The sequence below is a fragment of the Hypanus sabinus genome, chromosome 6 (genome assembly GCF_030144855.1).
Source record: "Hypanus sabinus isolate sHypSab1 chromosome 6, sHypSab1.hap1, whole genome shotgun sequence".
Classification (NCBI taxonomy): domain Eukaryota; kingdom Metazoa; phylum Chordata; class Chondrichthyes; order Myliobatiformes; family Dasyatidae; genus Hypanus; species Hypanus sabinus.
This window is the reverse complement of record NC_082711.1, coordinates 129,727,454-129,751,646: the sequence shown is the minus strand read 5'-3', so window position 1 is coordinate 129,751,646 and position 24,193 is coordinate 129,727,454. Positions and strand designations below refer to the sequence as shown.

The 24,193-nt window shown below is 50.8% G+C and overlaps 1 protein-coding gene across 1 annotated transcript in view; it reads right to left on the bottom strand.

Moving 5' to 3' along the window:
- camkk1a (calcium/calmodulin-dependent protein kinase kinase 1, alpha a) overlaps window positions 1-24,193 on the bottom strand; it is a 175,288-nt gene that overhangs the window by 16,019 nt on the left and 135,076 nt on the right. The window contains exons 8-12 of the mRNA XM_059971484.1: window positions 21,977-22,152; window positions 20,141-20,214; window positions 17,194-17,281; window positions 11,574-11,702; window positions 10,287-10,390 (exon numbers count right to left, since the gene is read on the bottom strand). Of these exons, the coding sequence (XP_059827467.1) occupies window positions 10,287-10,390; window positions 11,574-11,702; window positions 17,194-17,281; window positions 20,141-20,214; window positions 21,977-22,152 (571 nt within the window). The remainder of the gene's footprint in view (window positions 1-10,286; window positions 10,391-11,573; window positions 11,703-17,193; window positions 17,282-20,140; window positions 20,215-21,976; window positions 22,153-24,193) is intronic.

Here is a 24,193-nt window from a genome sequence, read left to right as displayed (position 1 = left end):
CAGCAGATGCTAAGTGGCACCTCCTGCAGATAGTACACAATATAGCCAGTGTGCACTAGCTGTGGAGGGAGTGAACATTTAGAGTAGAATGAGTCAATTCACTGGGACTCGTTCTACAACTTCTATCCCCTGGTGATTCCAGCAATCACCCTTTCTGGCAGTGTGGAACATATTACAACCACTGCAGCTTACCCCTTCTCTGCCATGGGGAAAAGGTTCTCACCACTCAGTCCAACCATTCCCCTCTATAGACCTTGTATCAGGTCTCTGCTCCAAGGGAAACATATCTAGCTTAACCAGGAGACAGAAGGGTGCTGGGATCTGGAGCTGCTGGAGGAGCTGAGCAGCTATAAGGAGAAAAAGACTTTTCACTAGTACAAGATCCAGACAAAGGGTCTCGACACAAAACACGAACCAGATGGTGTGCGGTCCATTGAGTTCCTGTAGCAGTTTTCACTCCACCTAACCGTCTCTTCACAGGATAGAAAGATTCCATCCTGGTAAATCCCCTCTGGACCCTCCCCACTGCAATTATGTGCTTGCAACCAGAACTTCAAACACTGGATCCCATCTCCTTCCCCTGTGGAGCATGGCCAACCACAGCATTCCAAATTCACCACCATCACCCTCTTTGAGATACAAACTCAGCCATTGCTCTTCAACCATTCGGTTCTTGACCCAACCGGCTTGTCCCTAGTCACTTACAACTTTGCAACACTGTGACTACTTTCGTTACATTGCACTAAACAGACCAGACAATTATAAGACATACGTAGGAGCGGAATTGGACCGTCGAGTCTGCTCCATCATTTAATGACTGTTTATTTTCCCTCAACTTTCTCCCAATAACATTTAGCACCTTTACTAATCAAGAACCCACTTTAAATATATCCAATGATTTGGCCTCTACAGCCATCCATGCAATGAACTCCAGAGATTCACCAGCCTCTGGCTAAAGAAATTCCTCCTCATCTCTGTCCTAGAGATATGTCTCTCTATTCTGAGACCGAGTCATCCAGCCCTAGACTCTCCCAATTATTCGAAATACCTTCTCCATCCGTGTCTCCTCAATCTAGTCCTTTCACATATTTATTAGGTTTCAATGTGATGCCTAATAAATTCTTCTAAACTCCAGCATATACAGACCCAGAGCCATCAAACGTTCCTCATTCATTAACCCTTTCTTTCCCAGGATTATTCTGGTAAACCTCCTCTGGACTCTCTCTAATGATTGCACATACTTTCTTAGATATGGGCCCCAAACTTGCTCACAATACTCCAAGTGCAGACTGACCAATACCTTATAAACGCTTAGCATTACATCCTTCCTTTATATTCTAGTCCCCTTTGATTTAATTTTATTCTTCTATTGCGTTCATGTAATTGCATAGTTTCATTTAAAATTGTGCGTAATTTCTAGTTTAGTTATGCCTGTGATGCAAGTTTTGCATGTATTTTTTATACAGCACATGACAATAAACTCGACTGTGACCTAGCCATTCAGACGTAGCGAGTGAAACTCAACACCACATCCATTGTGGGTTTATGGATTTTTACTCCAAGCTCCATTTGTTGCTCAGTTCTCCCTGGGGACCCAGCAAACACTGTACATCTTCCACTCTTACTAGAACCCCAAATACAGCATTTAACATCAGTATTAAATACAGTGCTATCTGCCAAGCTTTGCCCAACCTAACAGCTGATCAATAGCATTCTTAGCTGACAACTACCCTCCTCACTATCAATAACAGCACAAGCAATCTTACAAATTCTCTCTGCTATGCTCACAACAAGTTAACATCTAAAAACAAAGGGGAAGTGTCCCAGTGACAATCCCTGTGGTGCTGGTCACAGGATTCCACAGATAATCAAGAGTGGCGAGTCCTCCTGCAGCTTTGCCCCACACTGGGTCGGTCTGAGGGCTCTTTGTCTCTTCCTTGAAGAGAGGCCCAACACCACATCCATTCACCTGAGGGAACTTGTTCCTGCATTAGCCAGCTTCTACACTCACTTCCTCAACCTCGAAAATTAGAAGGATTTAGTGGATTGTTTATCAAAGGAGGGTCCACAAACTGGATAGACCAATTCACCTCCTTTTCCGCTGATTTGTTCCCCAACCCAGGATTGGTGATCTAGGTGTAAAGTCTGAGAAACAGTATCTGCAGATTTTCTCTTAATACAAACTAAGTTACATATTTATATTTTTATGTTATTAAATTGTGTGTTTTATATAATTGTGGGTTTTTTCCCATTTCTTTTGTGCTGTTTAAGATCTCCTTTCTACTTTGTGAACTGGAAATTAAACTAGCTTGAATCTTGAACCCCAGAGAGTCTCCAGTGACCCACCCACCGAGACCAGACTGCTGGACGCCAGTTTGTGTTCAAATGTTCACTGACGGGAATGTCTGCCCCGGTACAGAAAACAGAACAGAGAGAGTACAGCAGAGGAACAGGACATTCAGCCCATTACGTTGTGCTGATCCAATTAAGCTAATGACATGTAATTACATCAAACCCTTCTGCTTGCGCACAACCTCCCTGCCTGTGCACGGTCCCAGTACCCCCTGCCTGTGCACGGTCCCCGCCCCACCCCACCCCGCCTGTGCACGGTCCCAGTACCCCCTGCCTGTGCAAGGTCCCAGTACTCCCTGCCTGCGCATGGTCCCCGCCCCACCCCACCCCGCCTGCACACGGTCCCAGTACCCCCTGCCTGCGCACGGTCCCCGCCCCACCCCACCCCGCCTGCACACGGTCCCAGTACCCCCTGCCTGTGCACGGTCCCCGCCCGACCCCACCCCGCCTGTGCACGGTCCCAGTACCCCCTGCCTGTGCACGGTCCCAGTACTCCCTGCCTGCGCATGGTCCCCGCCCCACCCCACCCCGCCTGCACACGGTCCCAGTACCCCCTGCCTGCGCACGGTCCCCGCCCCACCCCACCCCGCCTGCACACGGTCCCAGTACCCCCTGCCTGCGCACGGTCCCCGCCCCACCCCACCCCGCCTGCACACGGTCCCAGTACCCCCTGCCTGTGCACGGTCCCCGCCCCACCCCACCCCGCCTGCACACGGTCCCAGTACCCCCTGCCTGTGCACGGTCCCAGTACTCCCTGCCTGTGCACGGTCCCTGTCCCCCCTGCCTGCAGTCCATGTCCCTCCATTCTCTGCTTCTTCAACACCTCTATTACATTGTCTCCACAACCATCCCTGGCAGCGCAGTCCAGACACCCACCTGTGAACTTTCCCCTTTTACCGCAATTGGCCACCATGGTGCGGAGAATGAGGTGCAATGCCTGCTCCAGCTCTGCATCTCATAATGGTATAAAACTGTACCAGCTCCCCCTCGGCCTCTGCCGTCCCGAGGAAGGGGTGCAGGAACAGCCAACTATCATACACAGCTTCTGACGTCATCTCAAGTAAGGGACTGTAACAGAGCAAGCTGGTTCATCACAGGGGCACGGGAGATCGGAGAGACACGTGGCAGTATGGTGCGGTCATTCACAAAGGCACGCGGGGAGATTCTCCAACTGAACCCTAAGAATGCAGAATACCAGTCTTTGACAGATCACCACTTCTCAACATCAACGATGGCAAATTAATTGCAAAATGCATGTGTCCCTGGCAGACACCCATCATCTCAGCAGCAACCGCAGACTGCAAAGAGGCACAGCAGAGGCACCTGAACCTTATGGCAGCTGTTACCAAATGCGTCATTTCCTCTCCATTGGCAAGATTTGCCCGTGCACCGGCAGCTGTGTGTGTTGTGTCAGCTATAAGAAGCATTCAAAAGATATGCAGCCAACTTTCGCAGGTCAGCAATAATACAGGCACCTGCCCAGAAGCTGCCGGCCCCTCGTATCTGGGGGTGGGTTAACCCTGATATTTCTATACAAATCCTCCCTCACTCCCCGGTATCTGGGGGTGAGTTAACCCCGATATTTCTATACAAATACTCCCTCACTCCCCCGGTATCTGGGGGTGAGTTAACCCTGATATTTCTGTACAAATCCTCCCTCACTCCCCGTTATCTGGGGGTGAGTTAACCCTGATATTTCTATACAAATCCTCCCTCACTCCCCCGGTATCTGGGGGTGAGTTAACCCCGATATTTCTATACAAATACTCCCTCACTCCCCCGGTATCTGGGGGTGAGTTAACCCTGATATTTCTGTACAAATCCTCCCTCACTCCCCGGTATCTGGGGGTGTGTTAACCCCGATATTTCTATACAAATCCTCCCTCACTCCCCCGGTATCTGGGGGTGAGTTAACCCTGATATTTCTGTACAAATCCTCCCTCACTCCCCCGGTATCTGGGGGTGAGTTAACCCTGATATTTCTGTACAAATACTCCCTCACTCCCCGTTATCTGGGGGTGAGTTAACCCTGATATTTCTGTACAAATCCTCCCTCACTCCCCGTTATCTGGGGGTGAGTTAACCCTGATATTTCTGTACAAATACTCCCTCACTCCCCCGGTATCTGGGGGTGAGTTAACCCCGAAATTTCTATACAAATACTCCCTCACTCCCCCGGTATCTGGGGGTGAGTTAACCCTGATATTTCTATACAAATCCTCCCTCACTCCCCCGGTATCTGGGGGTGAGTTAACCCCGATATTTCTATACAAATACTCCCTCACTCCCCGGTATCTGGGGGTGAGTTAACCCCGATATTTCTGTACAAATACTCCCTCACTCCCCCGGTATCTGGGGGTGAGTTAACCCTGATATTTCTGTACAAATCCTCCCTCACTCCCCCGGTATCTGGGGGTGAGTTAACCCTGATATTTCTGTACAAATACTCCCTCACTCCCCGGTATCTGGGGGTGAGTTAACCCTGATATTTCTGTACAAATACTCCCTCACTCCCCCGGTATCTGCGGGTGAGTTAACCCTGATATTTCTGTACAAATACTCCCTCACTCCCCGGTATCTGGGGGTGAGTTAACCCTGATATTTCTATACAAATCCTCCCTCATTCCCCGTTATCTGGGGGTGAGTTAACCCTGATATTTCTGTACAAATCCTCCCTCACTCCCTGTTATCTGGGGGTGAGTTAACCCTGATATTTCTATACAAATCCTCCCTCACTCCCCTGGTATCTGGGGGTGAGTTAACCCTGATATTTCTGTACAAATACTCCCTCACTCCCCGGTATCTGGGGGTGAGTTAACCCCGATATTTCTGTACAAATCCTCCCTCACTCCCCCGGTATCTGGGGGTGAGTTAACCCTGATATTTCTGTACAAATACTCCCTCACTCCCCCGGTATCTGCGGGTGAGTTAACCCTGATATTTCTGTACAAATACTCCCTCACTCCCCGGTATCTGGGGGTGAGTTAACCCTGATATTTCTGTACAAATACTCCCTCACTCCCCCGGTATCTGCGGGTGAGTTAACCCTGATATTTCTGTACAAATACTCCCTCACTCCCCTGGTATCTGGGGGTGAGTTAACCCCGAAATTTCTATACAAATACTCCCTCACTCCCCCGGTATCTGGGGGTGAGTTAACCCTGATATTTCTGTACAAATACTCCCTCACTCCCCGGTATCTGGGGGTGAGTTAACCCTGATATTTCTATACAAATCCTCCCTCATTCCCCGTTATCTGGGGGTGAGTTAACCCTGATATTTCTGTACAAATCCTCCCTCACTCCCCGTTATCTGGGGGTGAGTTAACCCTGATATTTCTATACAAATCCTCCCTCACTCCCCTGGTATCTGGGGGTGAGTTAACCCTGATATTTCTCAAGAGCAAAGGAACAATTCCCAACGGGGTTGGAGGTGGAAGTGACACACGTCAACTCTGGCAGGGTTTGCAGGCCATTACTTCCTACAAAGTGAAACCCAACATCATGAATGGCTGCGATCTTCTCTCCCAGATGTGCTTGCTTTGAATAAAACTACAACTGTGAGGATCCCTGCAGCACCCGGTGATGCCACGATCCCTGTCCTGGAGTCTGACATCAATCTGTCTTTCAGCAGGGTGACAGGTCCTGATGAAGTACTTGGTAAGTCTCAGAAAGCCTCTGCCAATCAGCGGGCAGGTTCAGAGACATTTTCAATCTCCCATTGCTCACATTGTCAGAGGTTTCCACCTGCTTCAAAAGGGTAACCATCATACCAGTGCTGAAGCAGAGCCGAGTGATCCAATCATATCTACACTGATAAAGTGCTTTGAGAGGTTGACTATGGCTACAATTATCTCCTGTCTCAGCAAGAACCTGGACCCATGGCAATTTGCCCATCTCCAGCGGATGTGATTGCGTGTTGCCTTGGACCACCTGCTCAAAACCACTCCCTATGTCAGGGTGCTTCTTATTGACTACAGTTCATCAATATCGTTCCTACAGTTCTGATCAAGAAGCTCCAAACCCTGGGCCTCTGTACCTCCCTCTCCCACTGAAACCTTCACTTCCTAACTGGAAGACAACAACACCTTCACCTCACTGACTATCAACACTGCCACACCTCAGGGATGTGCGCTTAGCCGACTGCTCTTGTCTATTGTCTGATATCACAACTATTGTCAAGGTTTCAGATGGTGACAAGACGGCGTACAGGAGTGAGATAGACCAGCTGGTTGAGTGGTGTCACAGCAACAGCTGTAAGACCAAAGAACGGATGGTGGACTTCAGAGGGTGTAAGAGGAGGGACACACACTGGCCCGCAGAGGGATCAGAAGGGGAAAGGGTGAGAAGTTTCAAATTCCTGGGTGTCAATGTCTCTGAGGATCTAATCCTGGAGCCAACATATCGACACAGCCACGAAGGAGGCAGGACAGCCGCTAGGTTTCATAAGAGCGAAGCTTGAGGAGATTTGGTTTGTCTCCTGCAAATTCCTACATTTGGGGGTTGTGCCAGCTGACTGAAAGGCGGATAATGCCCCAGCATCACAGGGGGCTCACAATATTCCTCTTGGAAGTCTGGAGTGTCCCAATCCAGCAAGGTTCACTTCCAGGACAACGTGGGCCAGGTGTCTCGCCAGCGCTTCGAGGAACACATCGAGATCCTGTGTGTCCCAGCACGGAAGCTTTGCAGTGACCCAAGGGTCAGTCACACACAGCCATTCCAGATCAGCTTCTTCCCCTCTGCCATCCCATTCCGGATCAGCTTCTTCCTCTCTGCCATCCCATTCCGGAACAGCTTCTTCCTCTCTGCCATCCCATTCCGGAACAGCTTCTTCCCCTCTGCCATCCCATTCCGGATCAGCTTCTTCCCCTCTGCCATCCCATTCCGGATCAGCTTCTTCCTCTCTGCCATCCCATTCCGGATCAGCTTCTTCCCCTCTGCCATCCCATTCTGGAACAGCTTTTTCCCCTCTGCCATCCCATTCCGGATCAGCTTCTTCCCCTCTGCCATCCCATTCCGGATCAGCTTCTTCCCCTCTGCCATCCCATTCCGGAACAGCTTCTTCCCCTCTGCCATCCCATTCCGGAACAGCTTCTTCCCCTCTGCCATCCCATTCCGGATCAGCTTCTTCCCCTCTGCCATCCCATTCAGGATCAGCTCTTCCCCTCTGCCATCCCATTCCGGATCAGCTTCTTCCCCTCTGCCATCCCATTCAGGATCGGCTCTTCCCCTCTGCCATCCCATTCTGGAACAGCTTCTTCCCCTCTGCCATCCCATTCCGGATCAGCTTCTTCCCCTCTGCCATCCCATTCCGGATCAGCTTCTTCCCCTCTGCCATCCCATTCCGGAACAGCTTCTTCCCCTCTGCCATCCCATTCCGGATCAGCTTCTTCCCCTCTGCCATCCCATTCCGGATCAGCTTCTTCCCCTCTGCCATCCCATTCCGGAACAGCTTCTTCCCCTCTGCCATCCCATTCCGGATCAGCTTCTTCCCCTCTGCCATCCCATTCCGGATCAGCTTCTTCCCCTCTGCCATCCCATTCCGGAACAGCTTCTTCCCCTCTGCCATCCCATTCCGGATCAGCTTCTTCCCCTCTGCCATCCCATTCCTAAATGGACACTGAACCTTTGGACACTACCTCTCTTTTTTTTTTAAATATACAGTATTTCTGTTTTTGCACATTTTTAGTCTATTCAATATATGTAATTGATTTACTTGCTTATTTTTTAAATTTATTATTATTTTTTCTCTCTGCTATATGATGTATTGCATTGAACTGCTGCTGCTAAGTTAACAAATTTCACGTCAGATGCCGGTGATAATAAACCTGATTCTGATTCTGAACGTGTGATCACAGAGCAGGAGAGGGCGCTCAAAGCCTCAAGCCTCCTCCGTTACTGAAAACTATAATGGCTAGTTTGACTGTAACCTCAGCACCACATCCACGCCCATCCAGGGAACTGCTGGTCTGGAACCTAACTATCTCTGACTTGGAAATAGTCATAGATCCTTAGGTCATACAGCATGGAAACTGGTACTTCAGCCCATCTAGTCCATGCTGACCACAGAACCCACCCAAACTAGTGTGCATTTGGACCATAACCTTCCAAATCTTTCCTGTCCATGTAGCTGGCCAACTCTACATCCAAAGGCTTGTGGTCCTCTGGCAGAAACAGGTATAACCACATTTCTGTCTTCAACAGACAACGCCTTTGTTTTAAACTGTAACCCGTTGTTCCAGATTTCTTCACAAAGAAAAACTTACTGTTGGCCAGAAAGAATTAAAATCATCAAATCAGTGAATGGGAATAAGCCAAGGGCAGTGGAAGCAGACAAACCAAGCACCTTTGTTCTTGCTAAATGGTCGAAGGAATGGAGGCTACCATCTTGTGACCACCATTTTGTGAACAGGTTCTTAATCAGAAATACCTCAACCAATCGAAAGTGAACACAATGAGTTTCCTGCTGATGATCTGCTAAATTTTACAACTGTTTCAAGTAAGAAGCTATTTATTTTGGTTATTTAGAAATGGTAGGCTTGTAGAAAGTACAACCTGTTATCTTAAGTAACCTCAGTGCAGTGTTCGGCTGATGTGACTTGTGGTTTGAAATGTCACCTGAAGCACAAGTATACTGCTTATAGCCTTGAGCCAGATCCGATGAGAAGCTGGCACAGGCTAATCAGATGAGCTTGGGTGAAAAAAATCAAAACAACAGATTAATCTGATAAGAATGGAAGATTTTGGGAGTAAAGGCTGTGACAACTCTGGTGATCAACCCTCACGGAAACAGATGAATCAGAATCAGGTTTATTATCACCGGCAAGTGACATGAAATTTGTTAACTTAGCAGCAGCAGTTCAATGCAATACATAATCTAGAGAGAGAGAAAAAAAATAGACAAGTAAATCAAATATGGTATATGTATATTGAATAGATTAAAAATTGTGCAAAAACAGAAACATATATTAAAAAAGGAGATAGTGTTCATGGGTTCAATGTCCACTTGGGAATCAGATGGCAGAGGGGAAGAAGCTGTTCCTGAATCACTGAGTGTGTGCCTTCAGGCTTCTGTATCTCCTACCTGATGGTAACAGTGAGAAAAGGGCATGCCCTGGGTACTGGAGTTCCTTAATAATGGATGCTGCCTTTCTGAAAAACCGCTCCCTGAAGATATCCTGGGTACTTTGTAGGCTAGTGACAAAGATGGAGCTGACTAGATTTACAACCTTCTGCAGCTTCTTTCGGTCCTGTGCAGTAGCTCCACACCGGACAGTGATGCAGACTGTCGGAATGCTCTCCACGGTACATCTATAGAAGTTTTTGTTGACATACCAAATCTCTGCAAACTACTAATGAAGTATAGTTGAGTGCTGCGACACCACTCCACTAGTTGGTATATCTCGCTCCTGCATGCCCTCTCGTCGCCACCTGAGAGTTTACAACAATGGTTGTATCATCAGCAAACCTGTAGATGGTATTTGAGCAATGTCTCACCACACAGTCATGGGTATTTAGAGAGAGGAGCAGTGGGCCAAGCACACACCCCTGAGGTGTGCCAGTGTTGATCGTCAGTGAGGAGGAGATGTTATCACCGATCCACACAGATTGTGGTTTTCCAATTTGGAAGTCGAGAATCCAATTGCAGAGGGAGGCACAGAGGCCCAGGTTCTGTAACTTATCAATCAGGATCGTGGGAATGATGGTGTTAAATGCTGAGCTATACTGTCAAAACAAATAAATCAACAATACAAAGTAAAATCAGTGATAGTCGGAACATCTCGTCACATTTTGCTACTATTGCCTTACTGCCTCGAATGAGGCCCTTCCTCAAGTCTACGTAAACAGTGACAGACACAGTGTGGGCAGCAGAAAGGACGGTAAGTAGCATCAGACCAGTGTTCATGCAGCACAGCTCGAATCCAGAACACTCACATGAGGAGATTTCCTGGTGCCGACATGGACCTTCCCTCCTTTCTGCTCTGGAACTCAAAGGGGTTGCCAAAGGATCGTTTCCTCAGCATTGCCTTCACCAGGATCTGCAAAGAAGTGAGGTCAGTTCAGCTGCAGATCTAAACCCAATTTAGCGAGAAGAACCCCATCATGTTTTCTTAAGTAATTAACTTTCTGAGCACCTCTATCACACTGCACTCTGATTGATAAAGATTCACAATTGATCATGAATGGAACCTTGCATGCCTATCCCACCGATCTCCATCCTCAGCACAAAATGTCACAGCCTCAGGGTAATGTAGCCACCACGATTCTTCTGTTTTTCTTTTCCCAAGGAGATTTATTCAGTGATTACAACTTCACATCATTACAATATGACAGAACTCTGTGATTCACACTATTTACAGTCAACAGTTTCAAATTACCACCCAGTCATCACTATGGAGAAGGCACACAAGCCTACTGGTCCCAGAAATCACCCGATGACCTGAGGACAACGTGTGCTGCTCTCCAGGGAGACGTGGGCACAGACACAGCCCCTGGAGAAGGAGAACGCACTGTCCACAGGTACTTTGGTGGACTTCGGGATACATTGACAGTCAGCTCAGGGAGAACCCTTGACTGCCCACTGCCTGGACCTGTGTATGGCCACACTGGCCTGGCCCAGGAGCAAACCAAGCAGGAAATCCACCAAGTGACACACTCCTCTCCTCACTAGGTGACCAAACAACAGGAGCATCGTGCCGAAGTGTAGCCACAACATCAGATAGTCAGACAGAGGCTGTAGCCTCTCGGGGAGATGCCATTGAGCAGGACCTCCCTCATTCTCTGCAGCTCCCCAGCGCTACCAGGAAGAGGATTGAGGGATTAACCGCTACTGGCCACGAGACAGAGAAACGATCCACTCTTAGAGACAGGATTGAGAGATTAACCACTACTGGCCACGAGACAGAGAAACGATCCACTCTTAGAGACAGGATTGAGAGATTAACCACTACTGGCCACGAGACAGAGAAACGATCCACTCTTAGAGACAGGATTGAGAGATTAACCACTACTGGCCACGAGACAGAGAAACGATCCATTTCAGCACATTGTCCCACTTATTTTATATTCCCTTCCCTTAAATAAGAAGATGCTAAACACACTGGTAGTAATCTGATCATCGTTTATTAATAAATGTAACTGAAAGGACAATGGAAATTCCAATCATACGCTTGCAGGTTACACAATAGTTTTTATCTTGTACTAAAAAGGGGAATTCCTTACCACAGTTGAGAGGCTGGAGATTAACTTGACTGAGTTCATCACCTCCTCCTCGGTGACCTCCACCTCACTGCAGTGGTCCTCCTCCAGTGGAAGAGGGTCGGTCCCACTCTTTGTCACCCATGGGTGTACCTGCACATGCACAACAGAAGTGTGTGACCTCTTCGCACCTGCTTATTGAGAACTCTCCTTGTTCCAGGTGCTATATGATCTGCCTCGAGGAATCCCGAGTCACAGGCCACTGACCCACTCACACAAATCCAGCACAATCGATGCTACCGAAGCTGGAAATCACGCGTAATAGACACAAATGCAGGAGGAACTCTGCAATTCCATAGATGCTGTCTGTCTCCACGTGCAGTCATTCGAGAAAGGTCTTGGCCCGAAATATCAACTGCTCATCTCCCTCCTCACTGCTGAGCTCCTCGAACATTTTATGCATGTTGTCCAACATGAATCCCATGTTTTATTCTCCCAAATTCCCTCGCTGACCTACACACTAGGAGCAATTTACAGCAGTAAGCTAGCACATGTGGGAGATGTTTACCCAGAGAAATCCCACAGGCTCCACAGAGATGGCACCCACAGGCAGGACTGAAGCCACGTCTCTGGCACCCTCAGGCAGGACTGAAGCCACGTCTCTGGCACAGGGAGGCAGGACTGAAGCCACGTCTCTGGCACAGGGAGGCAGGACTGAAGCCACGTCTCTGGCACAGGGAGGCAGGACTGAAGCCACGTCTCTGGCACAGGGAGGCAGGACTGAAGCCACGTCTCTGGCACCCACAGGCAGGACTGAAGCCACGTCTCTGGCACAGGGAGGCAGGACTGAAGCCACGTCTCTGGCACAGGGAGGCAGGACTGAAGCCACGTCTCTGGCACAGGGAGGCAGGACTGAAGCCACGTCTCTGGCACAGGGAGGCAGGACTGAAGCCACGTCTCTGGCACAGGGAGGCAGGACTGAAGCCACGTCTCTGGCACAGGGAGGCAGGACTGAAGCCACGTCTCTGGCACAGGGAGGCAGGACTGAAGCCACGTCTCTGGCACAGGGAGGCAGGACTGAAGCCACGTCTCTGGCACCCACAGGCAGGACTGAAGCCACGTCTCTGGCACAGGGAGGCAGGACTGAAGCCACGTCTCTGGCACAGGGAGGCAGGACTGAAGCCACGTCTCTGGCACAGGGAGGCAGGACTGAAGCCACGTCTCTGGCACAGGGAGGCAGGACTGAAGCCACGTCTCTGGCACAGGGAGGCAGGACTGAAGCCACGTCTCTGGCACAGGGAGGCAGGACTGAAGCCACGTCTCTGGCACAGGGAGGCAGGACTGAAGCCACGTCTCTGGCACAGGGAGGCAGGACTGAAGCCACGTCTCTGGCACAGGGAGGCAGGACTGAAGCCACGTCTCTGGCACCCACAGGCAGGACTGAAGCCACGTCTCTGGCACAGGGAGGCAGGACTGAAGCCACGTCTCTGGCACAGGGAGGCAGGACTGAAGCCACGTCTCTGGCACAGGGAGGCAGGACCGAAGCCACGTCTCTGGCACAGGGAGGCAGGACCGAAGCCACGTCTCTGGCACAGGGAGGCAGGACCGAAGCCACGTCTCTGGCACAGGGAGGCAGGACTGAAGCCACGTCTCTGGCACAGGGAGGCAGGACTGAAGCCACGTCTCTGGCACAGGGAGGCAGGACTGAAGCCACGTCTCTGGCACCCACAGGCAGGACTGAAGCCACGTCTCTGGCACAGGGAGGCAGGACTGAAGCCACGTCTCTGGCACAGGGAGGCAGGACTGAAGCCACGTCTCTGGCACAGGGAGGCAGGACTGAAGCCACGTCTCTGGCACAGGGAGGCAGGACTGAAGCCACGTCTCTGGCACAGGGAGGCAGGACTGAAGCCACGTCTCTGGCACAGGGAGGCAGGACTGAAGCCACGTCTCTGGCACAGGGAGGCAGGACTGAAGCCACGTCTCTGGCACAGGGAAGCAGGACTGAAGCCACGTCTCTGGCACAGGGAGGCAGGACTGAAGCCACGTCTCTGGCACCCACAGGCAGGACTGAAGCCACGTCTCTGGCACAGGGAGGCAGGACTGAAGCCACGTCTCTGGCACCCACAGGCAGGACTGAAGCCACGTCTCTGGCACCCACAGGCAGGACTGAAGCCACGTCTCTGGCACCCACAGGCAGGACTGAAGCCACGTCTCTGGCACAGGGAGGCAGGACTGAAGCCACGTCTCTGGCACAGGGAGGCAGGACCGAAGCCACGTCTCTGGCACAGGGAGGCAGGACCGAAGCCACGTCTCTGGCACAGGGAGGCAGGACCGAAGCCACGTCTCTGGCACAGGGAGGCAGGACTGAAGCCACGTCTCTGGCACAGGGAGGCAGGACTGAAGCCACGTCTCTGGCACAGGGAGGCAGGACTGAAGCCACGTCTCTGGCACAGGGAGGCAGGACTGAAGCCACGTCTCTGGCACCCACAGGCAGGACTGAAGCCACGTCTCTGGCACCCACAGGCAGGACTGAAGCCACGTCTCTGGCACAGGGAGGCAGGACTGAAGCCACGTCTCTGACACAGGGAGGCAGGACTGAAGCCACGTCTCTGGCACAGGGAGGCAGGACTGAAGCCACGTCTCTGGCACAGGGAGGCAGGACTGAAGCCACGTCTCTGACACAGGGAGGCAGGACCGAAGCCACGTCTCTGGCACAGGGAGGCAGGACCGAAGCCACGTCTCTGGCACAGGGAGGCAGGACCGAAGCCACGTCTCTGACACAGGGAGGCAGGACCGAAGCCACGTCTCTGGCACAGGGAGGCAGGACCGAAGCCACGTCTCTGGCACAGGGAGGCAGGACCGAAGCCACGTCTCTGGCACAGGGAGGCAGGACCGAAGCCACGTCTCTGGCACAGGGAGGCAGGACTGAAGCCACGTCTCTGGCACAGGGAGGCAGGACTGAAGCCACGTCTCTGGCACAGGGAGGCAGGACTGAAGCCACGTCTCTGGCACAGGGAGGCAGGACTGAAGCCACGTCTCTGGCACCCACAGGCAGGACTGAAGCCACGTCTCTGGCACAGGGAGGCAGGACTGAAGCCACGTCTCTGGCACAGGGAGGCAGGACTGAAGCCACGTCTCTGGCACAGGGAGGCAGGACTGAAGCCACGTCTCTGGCACCCACAGGCAGGACTGAAGCCACGTCTCTGGCACAGGGAGGCAGGACTGAAGCCACGTCTCTGGCACAGGGAGGCAGGACTGAAGCCACGTCTCTGGCACAGGGAGGCAGGACTGAAGCCACGTCTCTGGCACAGGGAGGCAGGACTGAAGCCACGTCTCTGGCACAGGGAGGCAGGACCGAAGCCACGTCTCTGACACAGGGAGGCAGGACCGAAGCCACGTCTCTGGCACAGGGAGGCAGGACCGAAGCCACGTCTCTGACACAGGGAGGCAGGACTGAAGCCACGTCTCTGGCACAGGGAGGCAGGACTGAAGCCACGTCTCTGGCACAGGGAGGCAGGACTGAAGCCACGTCTCTGACACAGGGAGGCAGGACCGAAGCCACGTCTCTGGCACAGGGAGGCAGGACTGAAGCCACGTCTCTGGCACAGGGAGGCAGGACTGAAGCCACGTCTCTGACACAGGGAGGCAGGACTGAAGCCACGTCTCTGGCACAGGGAGGCAGGACTGAAGCCACGTCTCTGGCACAGGGAGGCAGGACTGAAGCCACGTCTCTGGCACAGGGAGGCAGGACTGAAGCCACGTCTCTGGCACAGGGAGGCAAGACTGAAGCCAAGTCTCTGGCACAGGGAGGCAGGACTGAAGCCACGTCTCTGGCACAGGGAAGCAGGACTGAAGCCACGTCTCTGGCACAGGGAGGCAGGACTGAAGCCACGTCTCTGGCACCCACAGGCAGGACTGAAGCCACGTCTCTGGCACAGGGAGGCAGGACTGAAGCCACGTCTCTGGCACAGGGAGGCAGGATTGAAGCCACGTCTCTGGCACCCACAGGCAGGACTGAAGCCACATCTCTGGCACAGGGAGGCAGGCGCTGTATTCAGAAACATTGGCCAATGTGCCTATGGAGGTCTAATGGACAAAGAACTGCCCACAGACATGTGCACTCCACCAAATTGGAAGCTCATTCCACACAGCTATCACTCTCTGAGTAAAGAAATTCCCCCTTGTGTTACCCCTAAACTTTTGCTCCCTAACTCTCAACTCATGTCCTCTTGTTTGAATCTCCCCTACTCTCAATGGAAAAAGCCTATCCACGTTAACTCTATCTATTCCTTCATAATTTTAAATAGCTCTATCAAGTCCCCCCTCAACCTTCTACACTCCAAAGAATAAAGACATAACTTGTTCACCCTTTCTCTGTAACTTAGGTGCTGAAACCCAGGTAACATTCTAGTAAATCTCCTCTGTACTCTCTCTATTTTGTTGTCATCTTTCCTATAATTCAGTGACCAGAACTGTACACAATACTCCAAATTCGGCCTTACCAATGCCTTGTACAATTTTAACATTACTTCTCAACTCCTATACTCAATGCTCTGATTTATAAAGGCCAGCATACCAAAAGCTTTCTTCACCACCCTATCCACATGAGATTCCACCTTCAGGGGGCTATGCACCATTATTCCTAGATCATTCTGTTCTACTGCATTCTTCAATGCCCTACCATTTACCATGTGTGTCCTATTTGGATTATTCCTACCAAAATGTAGCACCTCACAGTTATCAGCATTAAACTCCATCTGCCATCGTTCAGCCCACTCTTCTAACTGGCCTAAATCTCTCTGCAAGCTTTGAAAACGATGGTGTAGGTGTCACACAGACATACCTATGATCTCCCCACATATGCAGATCTGGAAAAGCTGATATCATCAACCTCCAACTTAGCCCAGGCGTGAACGGAAATCCGCTAGAGGATTTGCAATCCATGCAGGGCCAGGAGACCCCACAGGTTGCTTCGTGCTTCTCTGTGCACCCTGAGAGTCCGTGTCCAGCACATCCCCCCACCCCATTCTCCTCTTGGTTGTCACCTGCATGCACACACTCCATGTCTGTGAATTTGCAGTTTCCTTCCTGGTTTCGGGGAAGATTGATCTCATGACTACAGGCTCATGTTACAAGTGCTGGCAGGCAGCAGCAGTTCTCAGAACATTAGCTGTCGTATCATCTTACACCCACTCTTTCCTGGAGGCCCCTTTATACCAGGACTATTGTGCAACACTGGATCTGAACCGGCCTGCTCCAGAAAACTGGATCCAACACATACCAGGAATTTATTCCTTAGATGATTAGCATCTATCCAGTCTACATTTAGATTAAAGTTCTTGCTACACAAACCTCCAGTTTCCTTATTTCTACCAGGCCCACACCGTCAGCACTTCAGCAGTTTACAGACTACCCCACCAATGCTTTCTGACCTGATTCTAGTACTGACCAAGATCACCCGATTAGCAGTAATACCTCATCTCCACCTGCGTTCTTCATCTCCCCACACATTGTATAAATCAGTATTTCCCTATATCACACTGAAACTATCACTGAAGGTGAGTAACTTTTCAACATCCACCAAGGATTGCAAATGATGCAGTGAAGAGTGTTTTAAACTTAAACCTGTGTTGCAGCTTCTTACCTTTATCTGAGGAATTGTAATTCTAGTGTCAGGATTTTTATCCAACATCTGTAGAAGCAAATCCTTCAAATCCTCACTGATTTCAGGTCTGGAACACATTGGTGAGGAACACAACAATAATAAACACGAAAGCAGAAGGTGCAGAATCATTTAAATCAAATCAAGCTCCCAGTTAGCTGTCACTGATCACCTCCCTCAATTCACAGACTTAGATATCTAACCCTTGCATCCTTTTCCAGTTTGAGCAGTCCCACAGTAACCCAGCAGATTCCCAGTGATTGGAACGTCCCTGGTCTCACTCAGAGAGAATGTACCTCTCCCAGTAACCCAGCAGATTCCCAGTGATTGGAACGTCCCTGGTCTCACTCAGAGAGAATGTACCTCCCCCAGTAACCCAGCAGATTCCCAGTGATTGGAACGTCCCTGGTCTCACTCAGAGAGAATGTACCTCCCCCAGTAACCCAGCAGATTCCCAGTGATTCGAACGTCCCTGGTCTCACTCAGAGAGAATGTACCTCCCCCAGTAACCCAGCAGATTCCCAGTGATTGGAACGTCCCTGGTCTCACTCAGAGAGAATGTACCTCCCCCAGTAACCCAGCAGATTCCCAGTGATTGGAACGTCCCTGGTCTCACTCAGAGAGAATGTACCTCCCCCAGTAACCCAGCAGATTCCCAGTGATTGGAACGTCCCTGGTCTCACTCAGAGAGAATGTACCTCCCCCAGTAACCCAGCAGATTCCCAGAGATTGGAACGTCCCTGGTCTCACTCAGAAAGAATGTACCTCCCCCAGTAACCCAGCAGATTCCCAGTGATTGGAACGTCCCTGGTCTCACTCAGAGAGCATGTACCTCCCCCAGTAACCCAGCAGATTCCCAGTGATTGGAACGTCCCTGGTCTCGCTCAGAGAGAATGTACCTCCCCCAGTAACCCAGCAGATTCCCAGTGATTGGAACGTCCCTGGTCTCACTCAGAGAGAATGTACCTCTCCCAGTAACCCAGCAGATTCCCAGTGATTGGAACGTCCCTGGTCTCACTCAGAGAGAATGTACCTCCCCCAGTAACCCAGCAGATTCCCAGTGATTGGAACGTCCCTGGTCTCACTCAGAGAGAATGTACCTCCCCCAGTAACCCAGCAGATTCCCAGTGATTGGAACGTCCCTGGTCTCACTCAGAGAGAATGTACCTCTCCCAGTAACCCAGCAGATTCCCAGTGATTGGAACGTCCCTGGTCTCACTCAGAGAGAATGTACCTCCCCCAGTAACCCAGCAGATTCCCAGTGATTGGAACGTCCCTGGTCTCACTCAGAGAGAATGTACCTCCCCCAGTAACCCAGCAGATTCCCAGTGATTGGAACGTCCCTGGTCTCACTCAGAGAGCATGTACCTCCCCCAGTAACCCAGCAGATTCCCAGTGATTGGAACGTCCCTGGTCTCACTCAGAGAGAATGTACCTCCCCCAGTAACCCAGCAGATTCCCAGTGATTGGAACGTCCCTGGTCTCACTCAGAGAGAATGTACCTCCCCCAGTAACCCAGCAGATTCCCAGTGATTGGAACGTCCCTGGTCTCACTCAGAGAGAATGTACCTCTCCCAGTAACCCAGCAGATTCCCAGTGATTGGAACGTCCCTGGTCTCACTCAGAGAGAATGTACCTCTCCCAGTAACCCAGCAGATTCCCAGTGATTGGAACGTCCCTGGTCTCACTCAGAGAGAATGTACCTCCCCCAGTAACCCAGCAGATTCCCAGTGATTGGAACGTCCCTGGTCTCACTCAGAGAGAATGTACCTCTCCCAGTAACCCAGCAGATTCCCAGTGATTGGAACGTCCCTGTTCTTGCTCTGAGAAAATGTGCCTCTTTCTAGAATTGCCACAAGGGGACACAGTTTTACAGCTTCTGTTCCACCTGCTCACTTAGAAATTCATTCTCCAAATTGTCAGTACTCACCCAATCTATGTATATGTAGATTAGTCTACATAGATCAGCCCTTTTGTCCTAGTTACTAGAAGCTCTGATTCCCCCATTTAACCTGTGTCCTGCTTCCTAACATTTATTCAGTTTGATACCTTGGCTGCAGCATCAGTAACTCTTCTAATTGAAGGAAAATTAAACCAGCTCAGGCAGTCAGTACTGAGCCCTGAATGTGACAGCCTTCATCTTCAATTGTTCCAAGTAAATTTATTATCAAAGTCCATACTGTATATGTCATGACATACAACCCTGAACCCCTTGTGGGTGAACTCACTAAATCCATCATAAAATAATAACCAATCAATGAAAGAACGCAACAACTTGGGCATTCAGCCAGTGTGCAAAAGACAACAAACTGTGTAAGTACAAAAAGAAAAGAAATAATAATAAATAATTTAGCAATAATATTGAGAACAAGAGATGAAAGTACTTTAAAGTCCTTCAATTGTAATTGCTCTTAATTAAAGCCAGTACTCCCTCTTGCCTCTTTAGTGACTACTTCCAGTGAACTTGCTTGTTTATCACAAGCTGCTTTATTATGTAGATATCAAAACACAATTACTTCAAGTACAGATCCATTAGCATTGATAACGTAGGTAGCCAGGGACGTTTCCCAGGCTGAAAATGTCAAATACTAGAGGGTGTAGGTTTAAGTTGAGAAAACAGGTTGAACGGTTTATGTGGCAAGTTTTTACAGTGTGGCAGGTGCATGGGTTTGTTGCCAGGGAATGACGGAAGCAGACACATTTTAGACAGACATGTGAACAGATAGAGAGAGGATGGAGGGGCATGGACCATACACAGGCAGTTGGGATTAGTTTAGTTTCAGCACAGACACGGTGGGCTGAAAGGCCTCTCTTGTGTTTGTGTGTTCACAAACTGGCTTTGTATTTGGGCCTCTCCCTACCCCCCCAGTACTAATCTGAGACGCGTCCCCCTGGGAAGAGCCTCCTTACCCTGGCTTCCTCCACTTACCTCTCAGGGAACTCCACAGGCCGATTCCTGATTTTGCAGTGAAGTGCCAGGATGTAGTCATCCATAAATGGACACTGCAGATAAAAGACAGCGCCGTGTTACTTGTGTCACCATCCAGTGTTCCACTGAGCACAAAGTACTTTGGTTTTGAGGGGTTGCTGTAAAATCCACCCGAGAGAGGGCAGTGACGGAGGGGCAAATCGTTGGAAGTGGGCCCAGACTGACAACACAAACCACTTCCAACTGGATCTCACGTGCAATGTTATCTAAACCGTGCTGGGTATTAGTAGTTGTGTGAGTGGACACAATTAATAGAATACGCTCATTTAGTTTACAAACTAGGAGAAAGCAATGTGGGCAGGTCCCTCCTGATTGCTTCATGGTGTTTGACAGCATTGCCCTTTGGAACCCCTGCTGTCATTTGGGTCCCCTCAATATGAGTTGAATTTGTAACAAATTGTGAACGCTCTCTCCTTCCCAACTACACATTAACTCACTCTGCCCGTTCCTACGTTACAACAGGGTCCAGAATCAGAATCAGGAATTTTGTTGTTTTGTGGCAGCAATTCAGTGCATGGTATAAAAAATTGCTAAAACCTACCATAAATAAATAAATAGACAGAAGAATAAATAAATCAATCCCCAAAGAGATGAGGGCTTGGCCAGATGGTGAATGCTGCCTTTTCAAGACACCTCCTCTTGAAGATGTCATCGACGGTGGGCAGGGTCGCACCCACAATGGGGCTGGTTGAATCTTCAACCCTCTGCAGGCTCCTTCAACCTTGTGCATTGCAGCCTCCACACCAGGCAGGGATGCACCAGTCAGAATACTGTCTAACGTATGTCTGTAGAAATTTGCTAGTCTTTACTGACATACAAAGACTCTTCGAACCGGTTCCTGAGAACTGCTCATCAATCAGAAGTGAGGTCACAGGCACAGGCCTCACTGACTTGGCGAGGGAGCCAGTGAGTCTGCTCGGCTACACAAGGCTTCCTACTGGTGTGGCTCTGGAATGGGGAATGGAGGGGCGAGAAGGCATGCAGAAATACCCTACTCCCATTCCGTAGAAGATGGCTAACCTATTCCACCAGTTTTCCAAACACACGTGCATACACAGTGTGTCCGCAGGTCAGGTGCCAGGTGTCAGGAGCCTGTGGCTTGTGCGTGAGACCACCTGACTGACATCACAGGCTCGGTCAGGTCTTTCAGGGCACTTCCTCTGGCCAAAGCAAACAACCCAGACTTTATCCACGTCTCCTCACAACCGTCTGTCTTTGGGTTGGCAGGGTCCCTGTAAAGTTCCTCCACACCCCCTCCCCAACTGTCAATGCCCCATTGACTGGTGCAGAGCTACACACAGCATTCCCACTGTGGCCTAACAAAGGAATGACCTCCCAGCCGTGTATTCTGTGTTTCAGCCAATAAAAGCAAATATCCCTGCTGCTCCTTACCCACTTACGTTAAAGACCCGCAGAGGTCGATGTCCCCTCTTCTTGTCCCCTATATTCCCTTACCTGATCTGCCCTCCCCAAAGTATTATCCCACCTGTCTCTGGGCAAAGACCATTTACTACTGCTTTGATCACTTCAGCATCTGGCTGGTATTTTCCTTCCTCACTCTCACTCCCGGCTGCCAGTCAACAGTCAAAGTTTTCCTGCTGGCTTTGCATTCTCAGCAGAATCTGCAATGGAAGAGCAGCCATGGACAATCCAATTCCTGAGGTGATCCTGGTACAGTAGGAGGGAGTCCATTCTCCCTCTACGCCCACGTGGAAGACAATGACTGACTGACAGGCGGACTCGCACTCCCAGTTGGTCCGTGTGCTTTACACCTACCTTACCGAAGACCAGGCAGTACAATGTCACTCCAATAGCCCAGACATCCACCGCCTGAAAAGCAACGTGAACAAGTAAACAGTGTTGTGTTCCCACGTAAGGCCCTTCTGTCACCAAACCCTCCCATCCCACATGCTCCTGTTTAACATGCCATCCACTAGCCCCACCACTCATTCCTAAAGACACAGACATGGAAAAGTAATGTGGGACATCCGCTCACAACCCAGTCAGAGCGAGGCAAATCCAGCCCAGGCCTCAAATCTAACACTTCAAACAAGTCAGCATGGTTGCAGCATCAAGTTACTCAGTGTAAACTTCATCAATGGCCTGAGCTACTGCAACATGTGACCAAGGAAACTCACCATTGCTTCCACATCCTCAGAAAGCTTAGTAAATTCTGCATGAACCTCAATTTATATAGATGCACCATAAAAAGCATCCGTACTGGGGTGCATCACGGCTCTGGCCAAGCACATGAGGAACTGTCTCCAGTGACGAATCAACTGCTCGGATCATACATTGGGGGACAGAGAGAAGGACGATGTGCAATGCGTTTACGGTGAGCCATTCAACACACTCCTCCAGCCCAGCTGATGCCCGTCCCAACACCTTCACACGGCCCACAGAACGACACCACCACTAACGTCCATCAGTCCCTTCCAGCCCTCTGATGACGATGAGGCTACAGAGGCAGCAGCAGATTCTGCCGCAGAGTTACACAGATGGGGAGCGAGGTACAGAGATAGGAGGGGTGCAGGAGCTGGAGAGGGTTACACAGATGGGGAGAGAGGTACAGACATAGGAGGGGTGCAGGAGCTGGAGAGGGTTACACAGATGGGGAGAGAGGTACAGAGATTGCAGGGGTGCAGGAGCTGGAGAGGGTTACACAGATGGGGAGAGAGGTACAGAGATTGCAGGGGTGCAGGAGCTGGAGAGGGTTACACAGATGGGGAGAGAGGTACAGAGATAGGAGGGGTGCAGGAGCTGGAGAGGGTTACACAGATGGGGAGAGAGGTACAGAGATTGCAGGGGTGCAGGAGCTGGAGAGGGTTACACAGATGGGGAGAGAGGTACAGAGATTGCAGGGGTGCAGGAGCTGGAGAGGGTTACACAGATGGGGAGAGAGGTACAGAGATTGCAGGGGTGCAGGAGCTGGAGAGGGTTACACAGATGGGGAGAGAGGTACAGAGATTGCAGGGGTGCAGGAGCTGGAGAGGGTTACACAGATGGGGAGAGAGGTACAGAGATTGCAGGGGTGCAGGAGCTGGAGAGGGTTACACAGATGGGGAGAGAGGTACAGAGATTGCAGGGGTGCAGGAGCTGGAGAGGGTTACACAGATAGGGAGTGAGGTACAGAGATTGCAGGGGTGCAGGAGCTGGAGAGGGTTACACAGATAGGGAGTGAGGTACAGAGATTGCAGGGGTGCAGGAGCTGGAGAGGGTTACACAGATGGGGAGAGAGGTACAGAGATTGCAGGGGTGCAGGAGCTGGAGAGGGTTACACAGATGGGGAGCGAGGTACAGAGATTGCAGGGGTGCAGGAGCTGGAGAGGGTTACACAGATGGGGAGCGAGGTACAGAGATTGCAGGGGTGCAGGAGCTGGAGAGGGTTACACAGATGGGGAGAGAGGTACAGAGATTGCAGGGGTGCAGGAGCTGGAGAGGGTTACACAGATGGGGAGAGAGGTACAGAGATTGAGGGGTGCAGGAGCTGGAGAGGGTTACACAGATGGGAGAGAGGTACAGAGATTGCAGGGGTGCAGGAGCTGGAGAGGGTTACACAGATGGGGAGAGAGGTACAGAGATTGCAGGGGTGCAGGAGCTGGAGAGGGTTACACAGATGGGGAGAGAGGTACAGAGATTGCAGGGGTGCAGGAGCTGGAGAGGGTTACACAGATGGGGAGAGAGGTACAGAGATTGCAGGGGTGCAGGAGCTGGAGAGGGTTACACAGATGGGAGAGAGGTACAGAGATTGCAGGGGTGCAGGAGCTGGAGAGGGTTACACAGATGGGGAGAGAGTACAGAGATTGCAGGGGTGCAGGAGCTGGAGAGGGTTACACAGATGGGGAGAGAGGTACAGAGATTGCAGGGGTGCAGGAGCTGGAGAGGGTTACACAGAGGGGAGAGAGGTTACAGAGATTGCAGGGGGTGCAGGAGCTGGAGAGGGTTACACAGTGCAGGAGCTGGAGAGGGTTACACAGATGGGGAGAAGGTACA